We start from the raw sequence: 19,420 nt of genomic DNA on the forward strand, positions 1-19,420 counted from the left end.
CAAACCTATATTAAAGGTACACATGATGAAAATCTATTCACATTGTTTAAAATGTCCATCAAAGCAAGTGATTCACGTTATCTGGAATCACTAGAGAAGAGTCCACTGGCACAAGATTCCTTAGGGCTCATTTCCACATGCGAGAAAAATGTCCGTGTCTCGCATGTGAAAACCAAGCTCTGGCGTCGGCACTTGGGAGCAGAGCGTGCAGCTCCATGTGTTGCTATGCGGCCGCACGCTCCACTCTAGAGTGCTGGCGCCAGAGCTTGGTATCTACATGCGAGACACGGACGTGTTTCTCGCATGTGGAAATGAGCCCTTAGAATGCATCACGCAACAAATAGAAAAAGTGTCAAATCAGCTGACCGCTCCTGTATTAGACATAAGTATTCTAGGAGACTTGCAGGGCAGACAGTCTGTGGTCGGGGTGTGGTCCACGGAGTATGTACTGGTCTGGGTTTCCAGGTCAAATCGTTCTCAGTAGGGTTGAGCGAAACGGGTCGTTCATTTTCATAAGTCGCCGACTTTTGGCAAAGTCGGCGTCTCATGAAACCCGACCCGATCCCTGTGCGGGGTCGGCCATGCGGTACGCGATCTTGGCGCCAAAGTCGCGTTTCGTATGACGTGTTTAGCGCCATTTTTTCAGCCAATGAATGAGCGTGGGCAGAGTGATGACATAGGTCTTAGGGGAGTGAACGCCTATCGTCATGTTATCGCTTGTGCGCAGTAGGGATTTGTAATGTGCAATACAAAATTTTCTGTGCTGGGACGGAGGGGGAGAGAGAGAGAGAGCGAGAGAGAAAAAAAAAAAAATAATAATTTCCTTCATTGGGTTTCGTGTTTCGGCCGAAACCCGACTTTTCACGGTGGTCGGCCGATTTCACTCGACTTGACTTTTAAGACAGTCGGGTTTCACAAAACCCGACTCGACCCTAAAAAACTAAAGGTCGCTCAACCCTAGTTCTCAGTGCTCCAAAATGGGATGTTCTGCAGCCCCAAAGGAAAGTAGTTAAAACTTATCCTTTAATTATATAAGATAGAAAAATTGACAGAATGTGAACATACTAAAAAAAAAACAATGCTTACATGTTTCAGGCTGTGATTAAGGGTTTTTCTACCCATAGAGCGTAAGAAGTTTTTTTTTAATATTTGCACATTCTATCATTTTTTTATCCTATATTATTAAAAACTAAGTTTTAACTACTTCTTTATGCTGGAGATCATCTCCTTTTGGACCATTTAGAACCATGCAATTTTTCCAGCTCCAAAGTTCGGGTCCCCATTGATGTCAGTGGGGCTCGGGTTCAGGAAGTTTGGGTACAGTTCTAATCGGTCGGATAACAGAACCCAAATTTCCACAGGTTTGCTCATCCCTACATGGGAGCTCTCTTTGGTGGTGTCACCAAACATGTGTTCTCTTGGAGAACAAAGTGATTGGCAGTCTAAAATCAGACATACCCGATCAACATCTCCCCAGATGTTCGGTTGTCCAGGCTCCCCAATCACATTAGAGTGTTGACTTAGGTTAAGCCAACATTAGTCTAATGTGTATAGGGGTTAACTTTCCTTCAGCAGCCCAAAAAAATCTAAATTCTCAAGATAAAATGTTACGTTATTATAATAAATTATTACTAGCATTCAACTAAATGACTCAAAATTCATCAACAAGCTGCTGCGGAGATGGTCTACAGGTGTTGGATTTGAAGGCTACTCTTACAAAGCGAGTGATGCTCTGCAGGATACACTGTCTGAGTCTGAGGGAGATGTGCTAAAGGACCACTGTCCATTCTCCTCCCTCAGGCTGAGATGTTGTGGTGGGGGGAGTAGTGACGTTAGACTTGCAATATAAAAGCCTGGGCTTAGAGCAGGTGGAGGGAACGCACTTCTACAAAGAGTAGTGATGCCTACACCAAACGTCTCCGGATCTGCCGGGAAAAGCTTCAGAAGGGCTGTTTCGGAGCTTGATCCCAAACAGGCTGAGGCTATTCTGGTAAGAAGAAGAATCTAACCTTACTTTTTGTGTTCAGCGTAGTCTTCTACTTTGTATATGTAACTTATATTACAGCTTGCTTTTACTTTTCATTCTTTTTGTTCACGTATGTATTGTTCCAGTAGATTGGGGTTGTAGTCGATTGTAAAATGTTTTACACTGATATATGATTGTGTAACCTATATGATTGATATAACATGGTCTATGATAAAATGTAACCCCTGATCATTATTAATGGGGTACATAATGACAGAGTAAGGCTTTTTTTTTTTTAATTTGTATGAATGTGGCGCACATGTCATGTCCACTTACGCTTCAACTTTATATATGGAAACAGAAAATTCTTCATGATCAGTTTTATCGGGGTATATTCCCACATATAAAATAGTATTAAAGTGTATTCCATCCTGACAGTTATGCAGGATTAGAGAAAAATAGCTGTTTTCTTACAAAAAAAACAGCGCCACATCTGTCTCTAGGTTACATCTGGTATTGCAAATGAATTGGGATACAATACAATCTGGTAGAGGTGTTGTGCTTTTTTAGATAAACGCTGCCATACCCTTTTTCAGTCCTAAACAATCTTTGTAAGCAAAAATAAAACTTTACAAAAATATATGCCATGTGTATGAAAAGACTATTCACTAGTTAATAAATATAATAAGAAACTTACAATCTACATCTGAAATATTTGTGTTGCATTGAAATGTTTTGCTTGGTAAATCCATATAGTAAGGAACCGGGAAAATGCTAATTACAAAGTAGCTCATCCCAAAAAGTTGGTGCAACAGTAACGTCATTATTTCCCTATAAGGCTACAGTTACACAGTGGCAAAAAATCAGAAAAAAAGTCTAATTGGACTCTTTTTTTTCTGTTCAAGAATGAAAGGTTACAAATGACCTTATATAGTACCGTTCCCAAAAATTCAACTGTTCTGAAATTTTTGCTTTGGTAACTTTGTAGCACAATTTTCTTTGGTCACATAGCATCTGCTTGGAGCACAATTACACTATAGCCAAGTTCACATGACTGTATTTTTGGTCCAAGTGCTGTCCACGACAAAAATAACATCACACGTACAGCAATTAAACCAATGTTATTCAATGGGGCTATTTAGATTACGTTTTTTTTTTCACGGACCGAACTTTTAGGTGAAAATGATGAGTTTTGTCCATATATCGGAGAGACTCGCCCATTCAAGTCTGTGGATGTGGAAAACAAAATCAGATCCCATACGGATCATCTGTATAACAGTTACATTGCAATTCTTTAATATCGCAAAGCATATTTCGTGTTGCACATTTTAATATATCCTGATATATAAAAGTGAATGCCATACTGAAACTAAAGAAAACAATTGGTGACTGGTAATCTCAGACTGGTAATCACCCCCCAGCCTAAAAATAGCAGCCTACTCCAGAAAAGGCGCATCTATTAGGTGTGCCAGTTTTGGCACTTTGCCCAACTATTCTCACTTGCCCTGATGACTTGGCAAGTGGGGTAATATTTGTGGGGTTGATGTAAGCTGTTTTATGGCTGACATCAAATCCATAGGTTAATAATGAAGAGGCGTCTAAAGGGCACCCCATTACTAACCCCATAGTTAGATTGTAAAAAGACACAACCAGAATAAAATCCTTTAATTGAAATAATGACTCAGACTGTTTTATTTAAAATAAAAATAAAAAAGCACAATTATACTCACCTTTTCACCTAATCAATTGAAGCTCATGTCACCTGTAAAAAAAAACCAGAAAATAATATACAATCATATACTCACCTTTATGCCTAATCCACTGATGCTCATGTCCCTTGGAAGAGAAGAAAAATAATAAACAACTGTATCCCTCACCTGTCCAATGTGAAGATAATCCATACTATCCCATGACTAGCTGGATGATTTGGATAGTGGTCTCACCAGTGATGGGACCGCTATCCATGCCAGCCAACTCACACTGACACAGGAGCGTAGTCACTCCTGCAGTGTGCAGAACTGAGCTGCTGTTAGAAAGTTCACTGGAGTTAATAGCTGGTGAATTCCAGTGACTTCACTTTCGGCAGCTCTCCCTGCATGAGAAAGTTCTCATACAGCAAGCAGTGCCATAAGTGAGGTTAACGGGGTTCATCGGCTCTGAACTCTGTTGAATTTTCTCACGGCAGGCCAGCACTAATCACTGTAGGAGCAATTACCTTCTTGTCAGTGTGAGCCGGCTGACTGGAAGAGCAGACACTGATGTGAATGCAAAATCATTCAAATCATCTGGATCGTTGTCGGACAACATAGATTATCTGCACATCGGACAGGTGAGGGATATGGTTGTTTATTATTTTTCTTCTTTTCCAGTGGACATGGGCATTGGAAGATTAGGTGTAAAGGGGAGTATATGTTTGTCTATTATTTTCTGGTTTTTTTTACAGGTGACATGGGCTTCAATGGATTAGGTGAAAAGGTGAGTATAACTGCTTTTTTTACTTCAAATAAAAGAGTTTGTGTCATTATTTCAATTAATTATATGGAAAACTTAGGCACTACTAAAGGAGTGGTGCTCAAGTAGGGGCCCGAGCCGTCATGAACATAGCGATAAACCTGGCACACATCAATATGTAGATGCAGTGAAAGGGGGGGGGGGTTAATGAGGTAGAGTACATACAGTAGTAGACGTTTCGGTCTATACTGCAGTAAAGGGGGAGCAGACCGCAATGTGAGAGGAGATAGGTGTGAACGGACCTTGGACGCAGTATCCACCGCTTGTCCACCACTGGACAAGCGGTGGATACTGCGTCCAAGGTCAGTACACACTTCTCTCCTCTCACATTGTGGTCTGCTCCCCCTTTACTGCAGGAGCCACTTGACCATATCAGGGACTCCCTGTTTCTCACATGACCCGGGGTACCCTATATAAAAATTGAGTGAGGTACATTGATGAAGGTCTATTGCATAGACTGAAATGTCTACTACTGTATATACTCTACCTCATTAAACCCCCTTTTCACTGCATCTACATATTGGTGTGTGCCAGGTTTATCGCTACATTATTTCAATTAAAGGATTTTTTTCTGGCTGTGTCTTTTTTACAATCTAACTATGGAGTTAGTAATGGGGGTGTCTTATAAAAGAGCTGACATCAACCCCACAAATATTACCCCACTTGGCACAGCACCAGGGCAAGGGGAAAGAGCTGGGCAAAGCACCAGAACCTAATAGATGCGTCTTTTGTGGGTCAGCTGCATGCTGCTCTTTTTAGGTTCGGGGCCAATATCCATTGACCCTATACCAGTCTGAGAATACCAGCCCCCAGCTGTTTGCTCTAGCTTGAATGGTTGTCAAAAATGGGGGACACCAAAGCTGTGTTTTTAAATGATTTATTTAAATAATTTTAAAAAAGGCGTAGGACCCCTCTATTCTTGATAACTAGCTTGGTTATCAAAAATAGAAGAGACTCCACACCATTTGTTGAAAAAAAAAATTATTTATAGCACAGGCACTGGCTGATGAAAACTCCCATGAGCTGTGCTTTCTCTAGCTGTTATCAGTGACAGTAGGTGTAGGCTGATGGGAGTAGTACTCTCATCAGCCGTTGCCTGTGACCAGAGGTAACCTTTTTATCGCCGGTCACATCTACTGGCTCACATTGTCTTCTGACGCAGTGGGAACCGCAGTTCTCTGACCGGAAGTAATGATCTTACCGCCAATCAGAACCGCCGGTGTTTTTTGAGCTGTCATGCACATGTGAGTCTTTTGTATTGGGCAAAAAATGTATGTTCGTTGATAACATCTATACTGTATATATAATTGTCTAAGGGGTACTTCCGTGTGTGTGTCTGTCTGTAATGGAAATCCCGCGTCATTGATTGGTCTCACCAGCTGCCTGTCCCGGCTGCTGCAACCAATCAGCGATGGGCACAGTCAGGCCGAGAATTTGTCCCTCCCTACTTCCATCCAGTCAGTGCCCGGCGCCCGCTCCATACCCCCGTCCAGTCACCGGTCACACAGGGTTAATGCCGTTAATGATGCTATTAACCCTGTATGTCCCCAACTTTTTACTATTGATGCTGCCTATGCAGCATCAATAGTAAAAAGATCTAATGTTAAAAATAATATTTAAAAAAAACCTGCTATTCTCACCTTCCATCGTTCGACGATGCGCTCGCGCCTGCCGCCAGCTTCCGTTCCCAGAGATGCATTGCGAAATTACCCAGAAGACTTAGCGGTCTCGCGAGACTGCTAAGTCATCTGGGTAATTTTGCAATGCATCCTGGGAACGAAAGATGGCGGCAGCCGCGCGCGCATCGGCACAGCTTCGCTGGACCCCGGCAGGTGAGTATATAACTATTTTTTATTTTAATTACACGGTGAGTGTCCGGGCGTAGTGATCTATGTGTACGGTGGCCCCAGCTGTGCGGAGTAGTCTTGTATCATATGAAGCTGTACGGGACTATTTACTTCTATGGCCAGTTTTAGATACTATGTGGGCTGTGCAATATATTACGTGGACAGTATTATATACTACGTGGCCTGTATTTTCTGCGTGGCTGCTATATACTGCGTGGACTGTGTTATATACTTTGTGGGCTGTGTTATTTACTGCGTGGCCTGTATTAACACATCGGGTATTCTACAATATGTATGTATGTATATAGCAGCCACATATATATAGCACAGGCCACGTAGTACTCCTATATACTACGTGGCCTGTGCTATATACTATGTGGCTGCTATATACATACATACATACATACATATTCTAGAATACCCAATGCGTTAGAATCGGGCCACCATCTAGCAGTACAATAAAGCCCTTAGAAACATATTTATCTGATGGAGACTTTATGTTTAAAACTCCAAAATACTATTTAAGGCTAAGTGAACATGGAATTTTTGGAGGAGAAACTAAGCGCAAACTAAGTGGAAACTCACTAAATCTGTCTCCAAATACCAAAATGACTGTCCAAACGACATCTTTTTTAAGTAGACTCCGTTTGGAATTCACCTGAAAAATCACTGAAAAACTGCCTAAATAAACAGACATTAAGGGTCGTGCACATGACTGTATTTTCGGTCCCAGTGCAATCTGAGTTCAGTCCAATTTACACAGACTGACAGAATGGAGAAGATGGGGAAATTTTTTTTCCATCTTCTCTTCATCCGATAAAATAGGATCACCTTATGATCATAGTATTTTAACGATAGATTTAAAAAGACACCTAGAAAAAAACCCTATAGTGCACAACAACAAAAATACGCAAGCCTGAGTAGATAGACAGGGGCAGGAGTAGGGCACAGCTATATGGAGGCCCCCCATGACTGCATTTGGCTGGGAGGTTTTGAATAATGCTAAGGGGTTTTGATAGGTGGATCGTAGCGGGGGGGGGGGATGAGCAATAAGGAAGGGGGGGTCTGTGGAGGAAAAGTGCGTGAAAACCGCCATTCCATCCCATATTCCCAGAGGAAGCGGGACCCACCCACCCTTCCATTTGCGTTTTGCCTGGGGAGGTTCATAGGGGGGGGGGAGCTGCCACATATATATATATATATATATATATATATATATATATATATATATATATATTTATATAAGTTATCTAAATAAAAATAAAAAAAAGAAGGGGAAAATTAGCTATGTGTTTATATATGTGTATACCTATGAAGGAAGAATGTTGGGTATAATTTTGCATATCCTTATTCATGTTATTGTCACAGTTGTGGTGGGGGGGGGTGGGGGTTCTTGGAGTTGACGCTGATTGGTAGGGGGAAGGAATTGTAACATAATTACAGGCAATTGAAAATGGTGGGGTTTGATCTGGCATTTTGGTATGGGCTCTGGACGGGGTATTACCCTGGGAGCTGTCGGTGGTTGTTCTCTTTCCGGAACAGGATGTACGGTGCGCTCGAGTTGGTGATGTACGGCTGAGGGTAAAATGGTGGTCGATCTTCATTTTTGGGGTTTTGCCAGATCTTTTTAGCTCCAAGAACCCTCCCCTCGAATTTATATACTGATTGTATTACTGTTTATGTTAATTTTTTGTTAATAAAAGTTGGCCGCTGTGGCCAAAATATCCAAAGAACATAAATGGTTGTGTTTTTATTTGAGGAATGGGGTGGGAGAGTATGTCGGGGTTTGTCGGTATTTAGGTTTACGCCCGAAGGAAAACCGTATTCGGCATATGCGGTCAAGACTAAGACTAGAAATAAGAAGCTAATTAATGAATCCAACAACCACCACTTATTCTGTGTCCTCTTCCTTATATATAAAAAATGTATCCAACCGATAACAGACACTATTCAGAGAGACAAGTGTATGATATTTGGTTGTTGAATAATATCCATTCCTACATTATACCACTTTAGGCCTATGAATCCCTAAGATGTTGGAATAAATATACTGACTGACAGCATAGGTTGGCACTCTAGATAATGAGGTTTTGGTGCCCCCCGCTCCACGGTGGCTGACCATCACTATCCCTGAAAGTTCCTGATATACCATATATTCCTAAGGGAACCTAAAACTAGACATCAAACAACTATCTCGTAAGGGAAGAGAGTGAAAGCCAAAACAAATCTCAAATCCACATATTGTTAGGGTTTGCGGAACGCACCAAATATATTTATTGAGGTGATTGGTGCGTTCGCAACCTGGGATCCACCGTGCAGGAATATCCTGCTGCTAAGTGGATGGCGGCGCTATAAGGCCGTAATAACCAGCTCTGTTAGCTTCACAGAGTGGCTGAGAAGACAAAGCTCTGTGCCCTGTTAACTGTCACAGAGACACAGGCTAACTACCCAGACGCGAGCAGTCAGTGGTCATTCATGCATACTACACTCCTCGCCGGAGGTGCCAGCATTCTAGGGGCTTATTTCAGCCGGGTCCCTGAATACTCTCACACACAAACTCCTCGCCGGAGGTGCCAGCATTCTAGGGCTTATTTCAGCTGGGTCCCTGAACACATTCACACAAATGACCACAATGGCGCAAAGCATGTAACGTATGAAGATACTAGCGCATGGCCATGCGGCCATGCGAGCCTTAAATAGCTGCAGCACATACAGGACCTTAAAGAAGAGGACCAATGAGAGATTGCCATACCTGAGCATGTGACCCTAGATCTCCACTGAGAGATCTTGCCCTGGGCATGCTCAGTGTGTGCAGAGCAGGACTTAGTCCAAGCACCTATAGGACCTTCCTGAAAGGACCAATGGACTTGGCTGCAGAAGCTGAACATGTGACCCCTGATCTCCAGTGAGAGATCTTGCCCTGGGCATGCTCAGTATGTGCAAAGCAGGACTTAGTCCCAGAAAAGCCTGTTCGCCGTAGATCAGTGCAGGGTACAATAGTAGAGCCTGGAGAGGCAGCAATAACCCTTTGTACTGAATCAGACTCAGTGAGACGCTGGGACCGACGTCTCCGCTGAGCAGGCTCCACTGCGGCCGATGGAGAATGGGAGACCGCAGCAGAGACGGCTCGAGACTCCCCCTGTGCAGCAGAGGAAACTCGACTCCTAACACATATATCACTTATCATTTAGATACTTGTCAATGGAGATAGCTTACATGTCTCTGCCTCGACGCGATTCTCCTTTAATGGTTCATCTAGAGGCCAGAATGTACCACAATGGGCTTATGATCAACACATCACCTGTACCTCATAAGAATATGAATTCTGTCCTCCTGATGAACCATAAAGGAAAAACACGTAGAGGCTGAGACATGGAAACTATCACCATTGACAAGCATCAAAACAATAAGTGATATATGCTGTATTTGATATTCGTTTTGGCTTTCCCTCTCTTCCTTTACTAGATACTTGTTTGATGCCTATTTTTAGGTTCCCTTAGGAGTATCTGGTGTATCAGGGACTTTTAGGGAGTGAGGTCCAGCCGCCGTAGAGCAGGGGCTCCAAAACCTCGTTATCTAGGGTGCCAGCCTCCGCTGCTAGGCAGAGTAGTTATGCGGACATCTCAGGGATTCATAGGCCTAAAGTGGAATAACCTGGGAATAGATATTATTCCACAGCCAAATATCATACACCTGTCTCTCTGAATAGTGTATGTCATCTGTTTGATACATAATATATATGTATATATATATCTAATATATAAAGCTGAATGTGTGTGTGTGTGTATGTATGTATGTATGTATGTATGTCCGGGATTGGCATCTGAACCGTAGCAGCTACAGCCACAAAATTTTGCACAGTCACACGTCTGGACCCCGAGAGCGTCATAGGCTATGTTGTGAGGTGAAATTTTAACCCCGCGCTTTCCAATTCACCAAACAATTTTGCCCCTATCTACATAATGGGGAAAAAGTGAAAGGAAAAGTGTTGGAGGCGTCGCAGCTACAGGCACAAAATTTTGCACAGTCACACGTCTGGACCCTGAGAGCGTCAAAGCTATATTGTGAGGTGAAATTTTAACCCCGCGCTTTCCAAGTCACCAAACAATTTTGCCCCTATCTACATAATGGGGAAAAAATGAAAGGAAAAGTGTTGGAGGCAAATTAACAGCTGCCAGATGTGAACAAGGGGGACTTAAAGAATGACAGCGATGGCACCAAAGAGTATATACTGTACAGTTGCTAAGGTGGGGCCCCAACATGGGATAATCACACCACCACGGGGATATGAACACACACACAAAATGCGCCACACACTACCACGTGCTCGAACACATATACCACCCTCAGTGCACATTTCACCACACATACACCAACCTCGCCACATAAAAGTAGAAACACAAAAGTCGCCGCTCAAAACTCGCCACGCGCAAAACTCTCCACATGCAAAACTCGCCACACGTGCAAAACTCGCCACACGCAAAACTTGCACACGCAGAAAAATTGCCACACGCAGAAAAATTGCCACATGCACAAAAGTTGCAACACATGCAAAAGTTGCCTCACACAAAACTTGCACATACTCAAAAGGCACCACACATAAAACTCGCCACGCGCAAAACTCGCCATGCGCAAAACTTGCTGCACACAACTTGCTACACTAACCTGTCACATGCAACTCGACACACAAAAAGTTGCTACACGCATGTCGCCACACAAAACTCATCTCACAAAAGTCCCTACATGCATGTCGCCACACGCAACTCAACACACACAACTTGACACACGAAACTCGCCCTAAAACACACACAAGTCTGGTATCCTTCAAAAATAAAAATCTGATTAATAAGCAGACAAACTACAAGAGCAACAAATGTACCATATAGGAATCCGGCAGCTGTCAGTCACATGACCAGTCTATTATGTGTATGTGTGAGCTAATATATACTGCCAGGGGGTGGGCTTACTGTTGGCTGGGGATTTATCAGGCTGCCATTTTAGCTTACAAATACTGAGGTAAAAATACTGACCAAATAACGTGTGAACGAGGGCTAATACAGGAGGAGATGGCATACAGCTATATACTATATACAGGAGATGACACACAGGTATATACTATTTACAGGGGAGATGACACACAGGTATATACTATATACAGGAGGAGATGACACACAGATATATACTATATACAGGAGAGATGACACACAGGTATATACTATATAGAGGAGGAGATGACATACAGGTACATACTACATACAGGAGGAGATGACATACAGGTATATACTATATACAGGAGGAGATGACACACAGGTATATACTATATACAGGAGCAGATTACCTACAGGTATATAGTATATACAGGAGGAGATGACACAGGTATATGCTATGTATAGGAGGAGATGACATACAGGTATATACTATATACAGGAGATGACACACAGATATATACTATATATAGGTGAGATGACACACAGGTATATACTATATACAGGAGATTACATACAGGTATATCTAATATATAAAGCTGAATGTGTGTATGTATGTATGTGTGTATGTCCGGGATTGGCATCTGTACCGTCGCAGCTACAGCCACAAAATTTTGCACAGTCACACGTCTGGACCCCGAGAGCGTCATAGGCTATGTTGTGAGGTGAAATTTTAACCCCGCGCGTTCCAATTCACCAAACAATTTTGCTCCTATCTACATAATGGGGAAAAAGTGAAGGGAAAAGTGCTGGAGGAAAATTGACAGCTGCCAGATGTGAACAATGAGGACTTAAAGAATGAGAGCGATGGCGACAAAGAGTATATACCGTACAGTTGCTAAGGTGGGGCCCCGACATGGGATACTCACCACACACGGGGATATGAACACAAACACAAAATGCGCCACACACTACCACGTGCTTGAACACATATACCACCCTCAGCACACATTTCACCACACACACACACCAACCTCGCCACATAAAAGTCGAAACACAAAAGTCACCACTCAAAACTCGCTACATGCAAAACTCGCCATATGCAAAACTAGGCTCACGCAAAACTCGCCACACGTGCAAAACTCACCTCATGGAAAACTCACCTCATGCAAAACTTGCACACACAGAAAAATTGCCACATGTACAAAAGTTGCACCACATGCAAAAGTTGCCTCACACAAAACTTGCACATACTCAAAATGCACCACACATAAAACTCGCCACACGCAAAACTCGCCATGCACAAATCTTGCTGCACACAACTTGCTACACTAACCTGTCACATGCAACTCAACACACAAAATGTTGCTACACGCATGTCGCCACACAAAACTCATCTCACAAAAGTCGCTACATGCATGTCGCCACACGCAACTCAACACACACAACTTGACACATAAAACTCGCCCTAAAACACACACAAGTCTGGTATTGTCCTTCAAAAATAAAAATCTGATTAATAAGCAAACTACAAGAGCAACAAATGTACCATATAGGAAATACGGCAGCTGTCAGTCACATGACCTGTCTATTATGTGTATGTGTGAGCTAATATATACTGCCAGGGGGGAGGGCTTCCTGTTGGCTGGGGATTTATCAGGCTGCCAATAGCAACCAATCACAGCTCAGCTTCTATTTTGCTACAGTTAATTAACCTGAGCTCTGATTGGTTAATATAGGCAACAAAGACATTCTCAGTATAACAAAGCTAATATATGTTGTGAAATGCTTCTATTTGCTTAGTTTTTGCCTTTTAATAATTACATTTCTATCTATTTGTTTTGTGGTTTTTGTGTGCAGAATAAATTTTTGTTAACACATTCTATTTTGCTAACAGCAGTCATTAACCCGGGCGAAGCCGGGTAGTACAGCTAGTATATATATATATATATAAATATATATATATATATATATATATATATATATATATATATATATATATATAGAAGAGGAGACAGAATAAGCGGTGGTTGTTGGATTCATTAATTGGTTTCTTATTTTTAGTCTTAGTCTACCTACTCAGGCTTGCATGTTTTTGCTGTTGTGCAGTATAGGGTTTTTCTAGGTGTCTTTTTAAATTTATCATTAAAATACTGGTTTGTAAGTGTTGTATGCACTTTATGTCCCTTTGAGTTATTGTTTGCATTCATGAGTCACACTATCATTATACTATGATGATACTCTGATCAGAATTTGCTCAGCGTGTGATTAGCATAACCTCTCCGATTCTCTCGCATGAGAGAAAAGACGCTAGTGTGTGCATGCCTTAATGTACCGCAATGTAAAAACTACATTTGTGCACATGTCCAGTATTTTGTTACTTCTCTTCTCAAAAAAAACTCCTAAAAAACTCAGAATGAATGTATCTTTACGGAATTATAAAAGGGTCCTTTAGGTATGTACACCTGCCATGGGATAGCATTTGGTAAAAAGGCATGCCCTAGAAGCACGTGTGGGCACATAAAGTGCGGAATACCAAAGTCTGTGGCCCTGTTGTAAAGTAACACTGATATTGTGGTCTATGACAGTGATGGGGAGCACAAATTTATCATTTTAACAGTCGGATGAAGATTTTATACCAATAAAGAAGACCATGTCAATAAATGTGGCATGGGGATTTCTGTATCACCTCGAGACCCAAGAAGAAAATCTAGCTACGTAAAATGTATAGTAGAATGGAAAAAGGTACAAGTCCACCATTTGTACTACAGTGGTGATCCAGAGGAAGAAATCCATGTGTCTTCATGCAGGGCTGGACTGGCCATCTGGCAATTCTGGCAAATGCCAGAAGGGCCTGTCTGGTTGTGGGTCGCCTTGTCTGCTACGTTGTTAACAGAATCGGTGTTCTCAAGACTCCCATACTGTTGCGGCTATGTGCACACGTTGCGGTTTTTGCTGCGGATCCGCAGTGGATTTGACGCTGCGGATCTGCAGCAGTTTTCCATGCGGTGTACAGTACCATGTAAACCTATGGAAAACAAAAACCGCAGTGCACATGCTGCGGAAAATTCCGTGCGGAAATGCTGCGGAAAAAAAGAAGTAGCATGTCACTTTCTGCGGATTCCGCAGTGGTTTTCAACCTGCACCAATAGGAAAGTGCAGTTGAAAACCCGCAGAGGAACCCGCAGAAAAAACCGTGTGAAAATCCGCAGTGAAAACCGCAGTGGTTTTGCACTGCGGATTTTCCAAATCCGCTGCGGAAAAATCCGCAGCAAAATCCGCAACGTGTGCACATACCCTGAGAGTTGTGATGATGGAGTACAAAGTTGCTGACTCCGTCACCTCAGCAGGGCACAGGTATCATTAGAAATATTGGTCTTGTAGTAAATCTTGCTTTCCTCCATCCAGGGTAATATTAGTAATGTATCCCATCTGGTTCTTTGGGACGGGGACAACATGGGTCTGTGTGATTTCAAATGCCAGGGCTGAATTTCAGCCCCAGTCCATACCTCTCTTCATGTTAGGAAAAAAAGGATCCCCTAACTGTCATTATGTTCAATGAGTGGATCCATGGTAGGAAGATCTCCATAAAATGTGTTTCAAGCTATCGGCAGCCATAATTTCTTAGTGAATTTTCACGGGATGATGATGTCTAGACCTTTCTAAATCCTGTCACTGACTGTGATGTCTACCTTTACAGTCCTCTCGTTTCTTGGGCAGAAGGCAAAGTTTAATAGAAGATGCCCGGAAGGAACGCGAAGCAGCGGCAGCAGCTGCAGAGGCTGGAGAGTGTACTGACCCTCTGGTATTTGAGGAGAAGAACGGAAAGGCCATTGTCAACCTGCTCTTCTCCCTTAAAGGAAACAAGCCATCTTCCTTATCCCGTACTCTGAAAGTGTTTGAGGTAAGAACTGTCAAATGATAAAAAGATGGTTCACATCATTAATGTACCATATAATCGTTGTATTGCCATTGAGCCCCCAGTTCAGTCCTATATTTTCTTACTTCTGTAAGCTAGATATTAAGAACAACTTGATACCTTTATCATTGATGAGATTTATATTATCTTTATATTAAATTTAATTGACTTTTCTATAATTTCATCATTGCATTACTATGGGATGCTCATCTTCAAGAACGTCTCCCATAGCCTCGCTCATTGGAGAGGTGGCTCCTCATATGCAGCTCTCCCTATTCATTCGTATGGGAGTCGTGAAAAATAGAAAAATAAAGTCAAATCAAATAAAAGTTTACAGATACATAAAAGAGCAAGAAAAAGAAACGCATGCACATCCAGTTATCAAACAGAGCTTACTGTTCAGAGCATTTTGTTGCCGCGGCCGCTCGGTGAATGGGATGTGACACTTGGAGTGTAAGATGTTCCATGTTGTCCATGAGATGCTCTGTGATGTGCCCTCTGGCTGGGATTGGGAGACAGACAGTGGTAATGTAATTTCCCTGTGGATGTGCCAGCTATCTGCTGCTGCCCCCGCTGTGGTAATGCGATCAGCGCTGTCACATTAGTGGTAATGCATTGATGTGCAGATACCTGCCACACAAATAGGGCAGGAGGAGCAGTATCTCACTGCCTCAAGCACCCCATACAATGTGACTGTCTCTGTTAACCCTTGCCTTCTGTAATGCTTGGCTTTTTAGAAAATAATTAACATCCCTTCGTGTAATAAAAGCAGAATATTTTAAAAGATAGGCTTATTTAGGAATATGTTAAAAATTAATTTGCTGACGGAAAGATGAGTTCATTACTGACAACCTTCTTCCTAAACCATTAACATTGTGAAATAAACCACCTAAAAATCTAGTAATACATGCTTCAGTGCCAACAAGTGTCAATGTTTGTTCCTTGGGCAACATGTATTTTTAAGTGTGGGTAACATTAGCCCTAATGGTCCCAAATACTTTGCAAAAATAAGTTTTTTTTAACATTAAGAGGTATCTGTTAGTAAGATTAACCCCCACCACCACCACAGAAACAAGCATATTTGGGCATGTAGATGTTAGAAATGAAAATTCATCAACACCTTTATATCCATTAACTGTTGCTGCATTCCTGAGAAATTAGAATTTTCATTTCATTCATTCATTTCATTCATTCATATGAGGTGTAGAGTACTCTGGGCATGGAAGAGAGCTTAAAGAGCCTCTGTGTTTCCTCTCCCAGTACCAACCTCTTCACTTTGATTGATAGTTCTCTATCTGACTTCCTTACCTTGTGTAAAGAGTATGGGGGCCTATAATTATTTGTCAATCAACTGTCATATCCGGTTTAAGATTATAGTCCTCTTACAAAGTGTGAAGCTGAGACTGGAAACTATTGTCACTAGGTGGCCGAGCTAAATTCACACTGCCTGCAGATAGCATTTTCGTGATCTCAGGAACGAGATGAACGCCCACCAGGGTTTCGACCCGCTTTAGCACCCAGGGGTAGGGAGTTATGTGGAATAGCTAATAGAAGCCAGGTCGCAAAGCTGAGTTTTATCTCAAAGTGTAACAGGGACCTGGCCGCATCCAATGGTGACAAAACCACCGTCCTATGACCTTCCTTAGAGAAGTTATAATCCAGCATAGGTTTTAGAATTTCAGCTGCCAAAGTAAGTGGGAGGGAAACTAGGACCATCCCGGGGGGCGGGGATGGGGGTGACTGACCAAGGGGTTAAGTGCATGTGCGATGATGTGGGCCTTTTCTCTCTGCAAAGGAATGTCACATCATGCAGTGTGTTGTAAGAAACCATATATAGCGGGCCACCATACTTCCCATGTGGTTGCCAGTATCCAATGGCAGAACATCAAGCCAGTTACTGACTTTTGTATCATCTGCTTATACTTTTGTACTTCACTTGAATTTGCATATCTGACCATTGTATATGTATAACCATTATGCATATAATGTATTCTCTAGCGTGACTTAAAGGCAATTAAATATATAATTGGGCTTCTATTTTATCTCAATCCTCACATCCATAAGTCTGTGTTCTCGATTTTAACTTTTCATGCTAACTGGGCTGGGTTCCGGCCCGATGTATTACAGTTAACGGACCAGGCTTATATCTTACGAGGAACTGGTGGCAGTCCTACCGAGTTGATAAGGTTCTATTTCACTGGTGCTAGTGAACGGGGCCTCTCAGCCTGTCATGGTTGTGAGTGAGTGTGGAGCCAAGTCAGCAGCTGCGTCGGCCACCTTCTCTCACTCCCTGTGCCTCTCTAGGCCCATGTGGACAGTGGGTGTCTGTGTAAAACTGTGCCAAGCTGACCTTATGTGTTCCCATGGAGTGTGATGATGTCAGGCGGGGTGGAGAAGGGCGGGTTTGTTACATTTATGTACAGGGTGGGCCATTTATATGGATACACCTAAATAAAATGGGAATGGTTGGTAATATCAACTTCTTGTTTGTGGCATATTAGTATATGGGAGAGGGAAAACTTTTCAAGATTGGTGGTGACCATGGCGGCCTTTTTAAAGTTGGCCATTTTGGATCCAACTTTTTTTATTTTCAATGGGAAGAGGGTTATGTGACATCAAACTTATTGAGAATTTCACAAGAAAAACAATGGTGTGCTTGGTTTTAATGTAACTTTATTCTTTCATGAGTTATTTACAAGTTTATGACCACTTATAAAATGTGTTCAAAGTGCTGCCCATTGTGTTGGATTGTCAATGCAACCCTCTTCTCCCACTCTTGACAAATTGATAGAAACATCGTAGAAGAAATGCTAGCACAGGCTTCCAGTATCCGCTGATTAAGATGCTGCACATCTCGTATCTTCACAGCAGAGACAATTGCCTTGAGATGACCCCAAAGATTAAAGTCTGAAGGGGTCAGATTGAGAGACCTTGGTGGCCATTCAACTGGCCCACGATGACCAATCCACTTTCCAGGAAACTGTTCATGTAGGAATACTTGGACCTGACACCCATAATGTGGTGGTGCACCATTTTGGACTTCCCCCTGCTGGACAAAGGAGGGGACTTGGAAACTTTCTTGCTGGCATTTGAAAAACTTTGCTATCAATATTATCTGCTTGATGACCAGTGTGCCCGGTTTTTATCCCCTTGCCCTGGAAAGCTTTGGGTACCTACCCAGCGAGACTACACTGAGTTGCGAGGATGTCAAGCAGGCGCTGGTCTGGCAGTATAACTTGACCTCTGAGATGTACCGGAAGAAGCTCCAGAGTATGCAGTGGTGTCCTACAGACAGCTGGGTCGATCACATGAAGGCCCTTCTGAGAGCAATTGACCAATGGACTACAGGATTGAAGCTCACCTTTATCCAGTAGCTGAAGGAGGTCATTGCAACTGACCAGTTTTTGTGGAACTGCCTATAGAACCTCCAGCAGTATCTCCATGACCGGCAGCCAAATGGGGCCTCTGCAACAGAGACTCTTGCCAACGAGTACTCAAGCAACGGGACTCCAGATGTCAAGAAACCTGCTGACTAGTGAGGGAGTAAGACAAACATGGTACCTACTGTCCCTGCCCCAAACCCAAGGGTGCACCTGCCCATGTTTCCTTTTCCACGCTGGTGGGGGAACTCTGACTGTCATCTCTGCAAACAGCAGGGACACTTCAAAGCCATGTGTCCTCAGAGCCAGAAGGGCCTGTTGCTGTCCCAGAAACCCTACGCTGAGATGACTCTTGTGCGGCCTGAACTGGTTATCCCCACAGGATTTGGTACCTGGGAAAATCCTTTCTGTCTCCAGGTTTGGAGGATTCAAATCGTTGCTGCTCTTCACCATGGTGTATTTGGAGTGGGTTGCCGAGAAGGTAGTATGGGAGTTTGATTAACATGCCTACTGATGGAAATGAGGAGGTGGGAGATGTACTGTGTCCCTCTCCCCGTGGGATGGAGGAAATCCATCAAGCAAACTGTAATATTGCCTTAGAGTGTGGCCAGTCGGCATGCTGGAACCAGTTGTCCTGTCAGATTGCCATAGTGGGGGCACACACGGGGCAGATAGCTGCGGAAAGGGAGCATGCAACTGAGGGTGGAGCTGTCTCAGGAGCAGTAGGGCTCCAAGGTAATGCCTCATTGCAGGGTCCCTCCATAGCCGGGATGTCAGAGGACCAGGTTAGTTAGTCTGGACAGGCAATTTGGTGGGAAGCAGAGAGGAAGCGGGCACTACTCGAGGTTGCAGTGGCCGTGGCCTCTGTCAGG

At 42.9% G+C, this 19,420-nt stretch overlaps 1 protein-coding gene across 1 annotated transcript in view; it reads left to right on the plus strand.

Moving 5' to 3' along the window:
- The first annotated feature begins 1,879 nt into the window (after window positions 1-1,879).
- The window catches only part of TH (tyrosine hydroxylase), a 79,569-nt gene continuing 62,028 nt past the window's right edge, over window positions 1,880-19,420 (plus strand). Inside the window, exons 1-2 of the mRNA XM_077292688.1 lie at window positions 1,880-1,990; window positions 14,950-15,153. Of these exons, the coding sequence (XP_077148803.1) occupies window positions 1,901-1,990; window positions 14,950-15,153 (294 nt within the window). The 5' untranslated portion in view covers window positions 1,880-1,900. The remainder of the gene's footprint in view (window positions 1,991-14,949; window positions 15,154-19,420) is intronic.

The sequence above is a fragment of the Ranitomeya variabilis genome, chromosome 2, assembly GCF_051348905.1.
Source record: "Ranitomeya variabilis isolate aRanVar5 chromosome 2, aRanVar5.hap1, whole genome shotgun sequence".
In the NCBI taxonomy this organism is placed as follows: Eukaryota; Metazoa; Chordata; class Amphibia; order Anura; family Dendrobatidae; genus Ranitomeya; species Ranitomeya variabilis.